The 10,753-nt window shown below is 74.2% G+C and overlaps 3 protein-coding genes across 4 annotated transcripts; all 3 read left to right on the top strand.

The window, feature by feature from the left end:
• Positions 1–219: 219 nt before the first annotated feature.
• YJU2B (YJU2 splicing factor homolog B) lies at positions 220–3,290 on the top strand. Of its 2 annotated transcripts, XM_082076486.1 has the most exons (9): positions 220–360; positions 673–726; positions 818–900; positions 1,403–1,458; positions 1,764–1,824; positions 1,938–2,080; positions 2,510–2,682; positions 2,749–2,851; positions 2,928–3,290. In XM_082076486.1, the coding sequence occupies exons 1-9, from the start codon at positions 358–360 to the stop codon at positions 3,185–3,187; spliced, it is 936 nt and encodes a 311-aa protein (XP_081932612.1). In that variant the 5' UTR covers positions 220–357; the 3' UTR covers positions 3,188–3,290. The 2 variants fall into 2 exon arrangements, with proteins under 2 accessions (XP_081932612.1, XP_081932611.1); XM_082076485.1 differs by having other exon boundaries at positions 2,510–2,851.
• A 387-nt stretch (positions 3,291–3,677) lies between these two features.
• MRI1 (methylthioribose-1-phosphate isomerase 1) lies at positions 3,678–9,112 on the top strand. Its single transcript, XM_082076488.1, has 6 exons — positions 3,678–3,852; positions 5,147–5,388; positions 6,000–6,172; positions 6,993–7,169; positions 7,719–7,943; positions 8,559–9,112. The coding sequence occupies exons 1-6, from the start codon at positions 3,721–3,723 to the stop codon at positions 9,050–9,052; spliced, it is 1,443 nt and encodes a 480-aa protein (XP_081932614.1). The 5' UTR covers positions 3,678–3,720; the 3' UTR covers positions 9,053–9,112.
• Positions 9,111–10,266, top strand: LOC309451789 (leydig cell tumor 10 kDa protein homolog). Its single transcript, XM_082076489.1, is given in 4 exon segments — positions 9,111–9,354; positions 9,357–9,374; positions 9,643–9,698; positions 9,978–10,266. Coding segments are annotated over 4 exon segments (435 nt in total). The 5' UTR covers positions 9,111–9,125; the 3' UTR covers positions 10,110–10,266.
• The last annotated feature ends 487 nt before the right edge of the window (positions 10,267–10,753 follow it).

The following is a 10,753-nucleotide window of genomic DNA, read 5'->3' as shown; positions in this document are numbered from 1 at the left end:
CCGGTTGCCATGGGCCCCGTTGCCAAGGACCGCTGTGGAGCCCGTTGCCATGGCGCCCGTTGCCAGGGGCAGCCGCAGGTGACGTGAGCGCGGGCTGCGCAGGCGCGGGAGGCTGCGGGGAGGGGCGGGGCCGCGGATGGGCTGCGCCACGCCCACTTTTAGGCGGAAGTGACGCGCGGAAGAGGCGGAGCGTGAGGAGCGCAGCAGGAAGCGGCGGGTGCAGCGGCGGCTCCGTGTCCCGGTGCGGACGGACCGTGAAGCCGCTGGGGTCCCGGTACAGCCCGGACCCTCCGCCCGCCCGCTTTGTCCCCCCAGGTCCCGCCTGTGCCGGTGCCGTGACACCGGAGACCCGCGGCCATGGTGAGTGGGGACACCGGGGACACCGGGGCCGTGCGGTGGCCACCGGGGCCGTGTCGTGGCCTCTAGGGCCGTGTTGTGGCCACCGGGGCCGTGTGGTGGCCACTGGGGCAGTGTTGTGACCACCAGGGCTGTGTCGTGGCCACCGCAGCCAAACCGGGGCCACCGGGGCCTTGTCGTGGCCACCGGGGCCGTGCGGTGGCCACCACGGCCAAACTGGGACCACCATGGCCGTGCGGTGGCCTCCATGGCCGTGCGGTGGCCTCCATGGCCGTGCGGTGGCCACCGGGGCCGTGACCCCCCGTGTCCCCCCAGGGCGAGCGCAAAGGCACCAACAAGTACTACCCGCCCGACTTCGACCCGGCCAAGGTGAGGGGGCGGGGCCGCGGGGGGGCGGGGCCGCGGGGGGGCGGGGCGCGGGGGGGCCGTGCCCTCTGACCCCGTGTCCCCCTGTCCCCAGCATGGCTCCCTCAACAAGTACCACCACAGCCACCCGCTGCGCGAGCGCGCCCGCAAGCTGGCCCAGGGCATCCTGGTCATCCGGTGAGGGGACGGGGGGCTGGGGGGACAGGGGGGGTGGGGGCACCTGGGGGGCCTGGGGGCACCTGGGGGGGTGGGGACACATGGCGGGGTGGGGACACCTGGGGGGCCTGGGGGCACCTGGGGGGGCTGGGGACACCTGGGGGGGGTGGGGACACCTGGGGGGGTGGGGACACCTAGGGGCCTGGGGGCACCTGGGGGGGTGGGGACACCTGGGGGGGCTGGGGACACCTGGGGGGGGTGGGGACACCTAGGGGCCTGGGGACACCTGGGGGGGCTGGGGACACCTGGGGGGGTGGGGACATCTGGGGACACCTGGGGGGCCTGGGGACACCTGGGGGTGTGGGGTCATCTGAGGACACTGGGTGGGTGGGGGCACCTGGGGGGGGGCTGGGGACACCTGGGGACACCGGGAGGGGTGGGGACACCGGGGTGGGTGGGGACACGGGCTGGGGACACCCCGGGGGGGCTGTGGTGACACCCCCGCCCTGTGTCCCCCCCCCAGGTTCGAGATGCCCTATAACATCTGGTGCGATGGCTGCAAGAACCACATTGGGATGGGTGAGTCCTGCCCCCCGACCCCCCCGTGGGTCCCCGACCCCCCCGTGTACCAACCCCCCCGTGTCCCCTCCCTGTCCCTGACCCCCCCCATGTCCCTGACCCCTTGTGTCCCCTCCCCATCCCCAACCCCCCCATGTCCCCCCTGTGTGTCCTTGACCCCCCATGTGTCCCTGACACCCCCCGTGTCCCCTCCTCGTCCCCAACCCCCCCATGTCCCTGACCCCCTGTGTCCCCTCCCCATCCCCAACCCCCCGTGTCCCCCCCGTGTCCCCAACCCCCCCCAACCCCCCGTGCCCCCCCCACAGGCGTCCGCTACAACGCGGAGAAGAAGAAAGTCGGCACCTACTACACGACGCCCATTTACCGGTGAGCGCGGTGGCCGCGTGTCCCCCCCCCGGGCCGAGGGGACCCCAACCTCACCCCCCCTCACCCCCGTGTCCCCTTGTCCCCCGTGTCCCCCGTGTCCCCCGTGTCCCCAGGTTCCGCATGAAATGCCACCTGTGTGTGAACTACATCGAGCTGCAGACGGACCCCGCGGGCTGCGACTACGTGATCGTGCGCGGCGCGCGGCGCAAGGAGGAGCGCTGGGACATGGCGGAGAACCGGCAGCTCCCGCCCGCCGGTGCGTGTCCCCGCGTCCCCATGTCCCCGCGTCCCCATGTCCCCGCGTCCCCCGCGTCCCCCGCGTCCCCCGCGTCCCCCGCGTCCCCCGCGTCCCCCGCGTCCCCGTGTCCCCCGCGTCCCCGTGTCCCCCGCGTCCCCGTGTCCCCCGCGTCCCCGTGTCCCCCGCGTCCCCATGTCCCCGCGTCCCCATGTCCCCGCGTCCCCCGCGTCCCCCGCGTCCCCCGCGTCCCCGTGTCCCCCGCGTCCCCGTGTCCCCCGCGTCCCCATGTCCCCGTGTCCCCTGTGTCCCCGTCCCCATGGCGCACGGCGCAAGGAGGAGCGCTGGGACATGGCGAAGAACCAGCAGCTCCCGCCCGCCGGTGCGTGTCCCCGTGTCCCCGTCCCCACGGCGCCGGGGACGCGGCCGCCGACCCCCCGTGCCCCGCAGCGCCGGAGGAGAAGGAGCGGCTGGAGACGGACGCCATGTTCCGGCTGGAGCGCGGCGAGGCCGACCGAGCCGTGCTGCGCCGCGCCGGCCCCGCGCTGGCCGCGCTGCAGGCGGCGCAGGGCGCCTGGAAGGACGACTTCGCGCTCAACTCCCGGCTCCGGCGCCGCTTCAGGGTGAGCGGGGGGTCCCTTCCCGCCCCCCCGGGGGTGCTGAACCCCCAACCATGTGTGTCCCCCCAGGAGGAGAAGAAGACGCTGCGGGAGGAGGCGGCGCCGCAGCAGCAGGAGGAGGAGGAGGAGGATCGGCGCGTGGCCGCGCTGCTCGCGCTCCGCAGCCCCCACTGTGCGTGGGGGGGCCGGGGGGGGCTCTGTGTGTGTGTCCCCCCTGGGGTGACCCCCCCGTCCCTGTCCCCCCCCAGCCTACGAGGAGAAGCAGCGGATGAAGCGCACGGAGATCTGCGGCCGCTCCTGGTTCCCTCACCAGAACGGGGGGGCCCCGCGCAAACCGGGGCTCGGGGCCCCCCCCGCCACCCCTGCCGGGCTCGGCATCGTCCGGCGCCGCGCCGGGGGGGCTCCCGGCGAGCCGGGGGGGGCGGAGCGGGACGGGGCCCCCCCGGCGCCCCCCCCCAGCGCCTCCCTCGTTGCCGACTATTCGGACTCGGACGGGGAAGGCGCCTGAGCGGCGTTTTGGGGGGGCCGGCCCCCCCCCGGCTGGTCCCGGGGGGCACCTGCGCCCCCTCCCCATCCCCTGTCCCCCCCTGTAATTTATACACCCCCCCCCCCATTAAATGCTGTTGGTGGCGCCGGCGCCGTCCTGAGTTATTGGGGCCCCCCCGGGGGTGGGGGTGACACTGGGGGGGGCACTGGGGGTGACACTTTGGGGCCAGGGGGTTCCCCCCTCCCCACCCCCCCCAGCAGGTCCGGGGGGTCGGTACCAGCTGGGGGGGGCAGGATGGTTTGGGGGTCCCAGGGAGCCCCGGGGGGGCAGGAAGGTGCTGGGGGGGTCAGTACAACCCCATGGGGGGGTCAGGACGGTTTGGGGGGGCAGGAAGGACCCAGGGGGCGGGGCCGACCCAGGGGGCGGGGCCGACCCAGGGGGCGGGGCCGAGCGGGAGGAGGGCAGGAGGGAGCCGGAAGGAGCCCGGGGAGGGCGGCAGGAGGGGCCGGAAGTGGCCGGAAGGGGCCGGAAGGAGCGCAGGCCGCGCTCCCGCCATGGCGCTCGAGTCGATCCGGTACGAGCGGGGCTCGCTGTCCATCCTGAACCAGCGGCTGCTGCCCCAGCAGCTCCGCTACGAGCCCGTGCCCGGCGTGCAGCGCGCCTGGGAGGCCATCCGGGACATGGAGGTGAGGGGGGAACCGGGAACAGCCGGGACAGGGAGGTGAGGGGGGAACCGGGAACAGCCGGGACAGCCGGGACAGGGAGGTGAGGGGGGAGCCGGGAACAGCCGGGACAGCCGGGACAGGGAGGTGAGGGGGGAACCGGGAACAGCCGGGACATCCAGGACATGGGGGTGAGGGGGGAACCGGGAACAGCCGGGACATCCAGGACATGGGGGTGGGGGGGGAACCGGGAACAGCCGGGACATGGGGGTGGGGGGGGAACCGGGAACAGCCGGGACATGGGGGTGAGGGGGGAACCGGGAACAGCCGGGACATCCAGGACATGGGGGTGAGGGGGGAACCGGGAACAGCCGGGATATGGGGGTGGGGGGGGAACCGGGAACAGCCGGGACATGGGGGTGAGCGGCACCGGGACACCCCGGGATGGGGACCCCCCGGGGATGGTGACAGTGTCCTCTAGTGCAGGGGACCACCAACACCCTGGGCATGGTGGCAGTGCCAGTGTCCCCAGTGCAGGGGACCCTCCTGGCTCCCGTGGGGACAGTGCCGGTGCCGGTGTCCCGGGCGGTGCTGGTGCTGGTGTCCCGGGCGGTGCCAGTGTCCCGGGCGGTGCCGGTGCCCCCCAGGGATGGTGCCGGTGCCGGTGTCCCGGGCGGTGCCGGTGCCGGTGTCCCGGGTGGTGCCGGTGCCGGTGTCCCGGGGCGGTGCTGGTGCCGGTGTCCCGGGGCGGTGCTGGTGTCCCGGGTGGTGCCGGTGCCGGTGTCCCGGGGCGGTGCCGGTGTCCCGGGTGGTGCCGGTGTCCCGGGGCAGTGCCGGTGCCGGTGTCCCGGGCGGTGCCGGTGTGCCAGGTGGTGCCGGTGCCGGTGTCCCCGGGCGGTGCCGGTGCCGGTGTCCCCGGGCGGTGCCGGTGCCGGTGTCCCCGGGCGGTGCCGGTGCCGGTGTCCCGGGCGGTGCCGGTGCCGGTGTCCCCGGGCGGTGCCGGTGTCCCCGGGCGGTGCCGGTGCCGGTGTCCCCAGGTGGTGCCGGTGCCGGTGTCCCGGGCGGTGCCGGTGTCCCCAGGTGGTGCCGGTGCCGGTGTCCCGGGCGGTGCCGGTGCCGGTGTCCCGGGCGGTGCCGGTGCCGGTGTCCCGGGTGGTGCCGGTGCCGGTGTCCCGGGCGGTGCCGGTGCCGGTGTCCCGGCGGTGCCGGTGCCGGTGTCCCCAGGTGGTGCCGGTGCCGGTGTCCCGGCGGTGCCGGTGCCGGTGTCCCGGCGGTGCCGGTGCCGGTGTCCCGGCGGTGCCACGGTGCTCCGTTGCAGGTGCGCGGCGCGCCGGCCATCGCGCTGCTGGGCTGCCTGAGCGTGGCGCAGGAGCTGGCGAGCGGGGGGGGCCCGGCGGGGGCCGACGCGGCGGCGCTGGCCGCGTTCGTGGACGAGCGGCTGCGGTTCCTGGCCACCGCGCGCCCCACGGCCGCCAACCTGGAGCGCGAGGCGCAGCGGCTGCGCCAGCTCCTGCGCCGGGGGGCGGCGCCGGGGGGCTCCGCCCAGCAGCTGCGGGACAGGTGGGGGCACAATATTGGGGTCACCGGGGGGTTTGGGGGGGCTGGGGGGGATATTGGGGTCACTGGGGGGACACTGGGGTCCTATGGGGGTGATATTGGGGTCCCTTGGGGGGACACCGGGGTCCCTTGGGGTCACTGGGGGGACATTGGGGTCACCCGGGGGCATTTGGGGTCACTGGGGGGGCAACATTGGGGTCCCTGGGGGGACATGGGGATCCCATGGGAGGACACTGGTGTCTATGGGGGGACATTGGGGTCCCATGGGGGGACATTGGGGTCCCATGGGAGGACATTGAGGTCCCATGGGGAGACATTGGAGTCCCATAGGGTTGACACTGGGGTCCCTGGGGGGACATGGGGATCCCATGGGGGGATATTGGTGTCCCTGGGGGGATGTTGGGGTTTCTGGGGGGACATTGGGGTGCCATGGGAGGACATTGAGGTCCCATGGGGGGACATTGGGGTCCCATGGGGGTGCTATTGCAGTCCCTGCGGGTTGACACTGGGGTCCGTGGGGGGACATGGGGATCCCATGGGGGGTCACTGGGGTCCCTGGGGGTCACCGGTGTTCCCGGGGGTCCCGGGGCCGTTTGTCACCCGCGTCCCCGCAGGGTGATCGAGCACATGGAGGGGCTGCTGGAGCAGGATCGGGCCCAGAACCGGCGCATCGGGGCGCACGGGGCGCAGCACGTGCTGCAGCTGCTGCCGCCCGGCGCCGGCGCCACCCTGCTCACCCACTGCAACACCGGCACGCTGGCCACGGCCGGCTACGGCACCGCGCTGGGTAAGGGGGGGACCGGGACACCGGCTACGGCACCGCGCTGGGTAAGGGGGGGCACCGGGACACCGGCACCGCCGGCTACAGCACCGCGCTGGGTAAGGGGGGGCACCGCCGGCTACGGCACCGCGCTGGGTAAGGGGGGGCACCGGTACACCGGCTACGGCACTGCGCTGGGTAAGGGGGGGCACCGGGACACCAGCACCGCCGGCTACGGCACCGCGCTGGGTAAGGGGGGGACCGGGACACCGGCTACGGCACCGCGCTGGGTAAGGGGGGGCACCGGGACACCGGCTATGGCACTGCGCTGGGTAAGGGGGGGACCAGGACACCGGCTACGGCACCGCGCTGGGTAAGGGGGGGCACCGGGACACCGGCTACGGCACCGCGCTGGGTAAGGGGGGGCACCGGGACACCGGCTACGGCACCGCGCTGGGTAAGGGGGGGCACCGGGACACCGGCTACGGCACCGCGCTGGGTAAGGGGGGCACCGCCGGCTACGGCACCGCGCTGGGTAAGGGGGGGACCGGGACACCGGCTACGGCACCGCGCTGGGTAAGGGGGGGACCGGGACACCGGCTACGGCACCGCGCTGGGTAAGGGGTGACACGGGGTTGACACCGCTGTCCCCTGATGTCCCCGTGTCCCCAGGCGTGGTGCGGGGGTGACACAGGGGGTGACACCGCTGTCCCCTGATGTCCCCTGATGTCCCGTGTCCCCAGGCGTGGTGCGGGGGTGACACGGGGGGGTGACACCGCTGTCCCCGCGTCCCCAGGCGTGGTGCGGGGGTGACACGGGGGTGACACCGCTGTCCCCGCGTCCCCAGGCGTGGTGCGGGCGCTGCACGAGCTCGGGCGCCTGCAGCGCGTGTTCTGCACCGAGACCCGGCCCTACAACCAGGGGGGGCGGCTGACGGCGCTGGAGCTGCAGCACGACGGGGTCCCCGCCACCCTCATCGCCGACAGCGCCGCCGCCGCCGCCATCCGCCAGCACGGCGTCCACGGTGGGGACACGGGATAGGGGACACGGGACAGGGGACATGGGGACGGGGACACGGGTGGAGGGAGGGGGTGGGGAGGGACGGGGACGGAATGGGAGGGATGGGACAAGATGGGACGGGGACAGGATGGGATGGATGGGGACAAGATGGGACAGAGGGATAAGGGTGGGACAGGAGGGACAAGGACATGATGGGAGGGGGACAAGGATGGGACAGGGACATGATGGGACAGGAGCAATGGGGATGGGACAGGGACACGATGAGACAGGAGGGACAGGATGGGAGGGGGACATGAGGGCGACAGGTGGGACAGGGACATGAGGGTGATGGTGACACGAGGGTGACAGTGACACGGGGACACGAGGGTGACGGGCGGTGCAGGGACATGAGGGTGACGGTGACACGGGGGTGACGGTGACACAGGGACACAGGGGTGACGGTGACACGGGGGTGTCGGTGACACGGGGGTGATGGTGACACAGGGACACAGGGGTGACGGTGACACGGGGGTGTCGGTGACGCGGGGCTGACGGCGCTGTCCCTCCGTCGCAGCCGTGGTGGTGGGCGCCGACCGGGTGGCGGCCAACGGGGACACGGCCAACAAGATCGGCACGTACCAGCTGGCGGTGGCCGCGCGGCACCACCGCGTCCCCTTCTACGTGGCGGCGCCCAGCGCGTCCTGCGACCCCGCGCTGCCCGACGGCGCCGCCATCGCCATCGAGGAGCGGCCGGCGCGCGAGCTCACGCACCTGCAGGGGCTCTGCCTGGCGCCCCCGGGTGGGTCTGGGGGCCTGGGGGGGGGTCGTGGCCCCTGGGTGGATGTTGTGTGCCCCGGGTGGGTCTGGGGTCCTTTGCATGGGTGTCGTGTCCCCTGGGTGGGTCTGGGGTCCCCTGGGTGGGTCTGGGGTCCCCGGGTGGGTCTGGGGTCCTTCATGTGGGTGTCGTGTCCCCTGGGTGGGTCTGGGGTCCTTTGCGTGGGTGTCATATCCCTTGGGTGGTTTTGGGTCCCCTGGGTGGGTTTTGGGTCCCCTGGGTAGGTGTCGGGTCCCCTACATGCGTGTCATGTCCCCTGGGTGGTTTTGGGTCCCCTGGGGGGATCTGGGGTCCCCTGGGTGGGTCTCGGGTCCTTTGTGTGGGTGTCATGTCCCCCGGGTGGGTGTTGTGTCCCCTGGGTGGGTTTTGGGTCCCTTGGGTGGGTGTGGGGTCCCCTGGTGGGTGTCTCCCCAAACAAGGGGGGGGCGTCCCCTATGGGTGGGTGTCTCCCCTCGCCCCCCAGGGTGCTCACAGCCCCAGGAGGGTCCCCCCTGTGCCCGGGGGGTCCCACCTGTGACCAGGGGGGGTCCCCCTGGGCCGTTTTGACCCCGTCCCCCCCTTTCCCCCCCCCCTCCCCAGACATCGACGTGTGGAACCCGGCCTTCGACGTCACCCCCCACGAGCTCATCACGGGCGGCATCATCACGGAGTGGGGGGTGTTCGCGCCCGGGGAGCTGCGCGGGGCGCTGGAGGCGCGGGGCGCGGGGGGGCGCCCTGACGGCCGCTTTTGGGGAAGAAACGGCGCTTTTGGTGCATCTCGGTGCGTCTTTTGCGCCTCGCTGCGTCCCGGCATGCATTGCGCCGCGCCTCGCTATATCCCGGCGTGCTTTGCGCCGCGCCTCGCTATATCCCAGCGCGCATTGCGCCGCTGCCGCGCTCACCAGCCTCGCTGCATCCCGGTGTGCATTGCGCCGCGCCTCGGTATATCCCAGCGTGCATTGCGCCGCTGCCGCTCACCAGCACCGCCTCGCTGCATCCCGGGATGCACTGCGCCGCGCCTCGCTATATCCCAGCGTGCATTGCGCCGCTGCCGCGCTCACCAGCACCGCCTCGCTGCATCCCGGGATGCATAGCGCCGTGCCTCGGTATATCCCAGCGTGCATTGGGCCGCTGCCGCTCACCAGCACCGCCTCGCTGCATCCCGGGATGCATTGCGCCGCGCCTCGCTATATCCCAGCGTGCATTGCGCCGCTGCCGCTCACCAGCACCGCCTCGCTGCATCCCGGGATGCATTGCGCCGCGCCTCGGTATATCCCGGCGTGCCCCGCGCGGGCGGGAACCCGGAAGCGCGGCGGCGCCATGGCCCAGGGGCGGCCCAAAGCGGCGGCCAAGCGGCCCGGGCGGGCGGCGGCGGCTCCGGGCGCGGCGCGGGGGGCGCGGGGCCGCGGAAGGGAGGTGAGCGGGGGGGGGAGGTGAGCGGGGGGGGGGGAGGTGAGCGGGGGGGGGGAGGTGAGCGGGGGCCGCGGGGGGGGGAGGTGAGCGGGGGGGGGGGGGGGTGAGGTGAGCGGGGGGGAGGTGGGCGGGGGGGGGGAGGTGAGCGGGGGCCGCGGGGCGGGGGGGGAGGTGAGCGGGGGGGGGGCGGGGAGGTGAGCGGGGGGCTGCGGGCCCGGGCGCTGTGCGAGCGCGGGGGGGCGCCGGTTGTAGCGCGCCCGCTGCCCCCCAGGCCGCACCATCGCCCCCAAGAAGCTGCGTGTGATCCAGCAGCAGAAGCTGAAGAAGGTGAGAGGCGGCGGGGGCGGGGCTGGGGGCCGCGGTTCGGGGTCGTGAGGGGTCGAGGTTGCGCGGGGGTGCGGGGGGGTCCGGGATTTGGGGGGTCGGGGTTTGGGGGGTTGGGGTTGAGGCGTTCGGGGGGAGTCGGGGTTGGGGGGGCCGGGTGCGGGGGGTCGAGGTTGGGGGGCCGGAGTTGGGGGCTCGGGGTGCGGGGGGCTCGGGGTGCGGGGGGGTCCGCGTTGGGGGTCCGCGCTCCGATGGCTCCGATGGCTCCGATCGCTCCCGCAGCGGCTGGAGGTCGCGATCCGGATGAAGATCGAGCGGGACGCGGCGCAGCGCGCGGGCGGCGCCCTCCCCGGGAAGCTGGGGGGGCGGCGCGGCCCCCCGAAGAAGGGGAAAGCCAAGAAGGGGCGGGGCTGAGCCCCGAGGACCCCGGGTCCCCCCCCTCCCGGGTCCCCCCCCCTCCCCGGGTCCCCCCGGGCGCGGGAGCTGCCACGAGCGCGGCCGTTCTCACTTTTGTTGTAATTCTCTAATAAAAGGGATTTTGGGGGGAGCAGGGCTGCCCCCCCACCCCAAACTGCCGCTCTCCCGGGATTGGGGGGGGGGGGGGGGGGGGGATTGGGGACCCCCGTGGAGTGTTGGCGGGGGGGGGGGGTCCAGGGTTGGATTCGCGGCTGGAGGGACCGGGGGGGCTCCCGGGATGGGGTTGGGGGGCACCGGGTTGGGATGTCCGGGAGTGGGGACACAACGGGGGTCTCAGGTGCCCGGGGGGGCCCCGGTGTCGCCGGTGGGGGGATCCCGGTGTCGCCGTTGGGGGGGATCCCGATGTCGCCGTTTTGGGGTCCGTTCCGTTGCTCCCCATCCCCGTTACGCTGCGGCTCATCCTGGCGCCGGCAGAAGTTTGTGAATGGAGTCCTGGAGGCCACGCCCACTCCCGCGGGCACCGCCTTCCCGGGCCCGCTCTTCCCGCGGATTGGTGAGCTTCGTCTTGACTGACAGCTGGCTCCGCCCCGCGCTGATGGACAGCGCGAGTCGCGCCGGCGGCCAATCGGCGCGCGGCAGGG

The sequence above is a fragment of the Streptopelia decaocto genome (assembly GCF_964273445.1).
Source record: "Streptopelia decaocto genome assembly, contig: HAP1_SCAFFOLD_1459, whole genome shotgun sequence".
Taxonomy (NCBI): Eukaryota; Metazoa; Chordata; class Aves; order Columbiformes; family Columbidae; genus Streptopelia; species Streptopelia decaocto.
The sequence above is the reverse complement of the archived record's forward strand: the minus strand, read 5'-3'. Positions and strand labels throughout refer to the sequence as shown.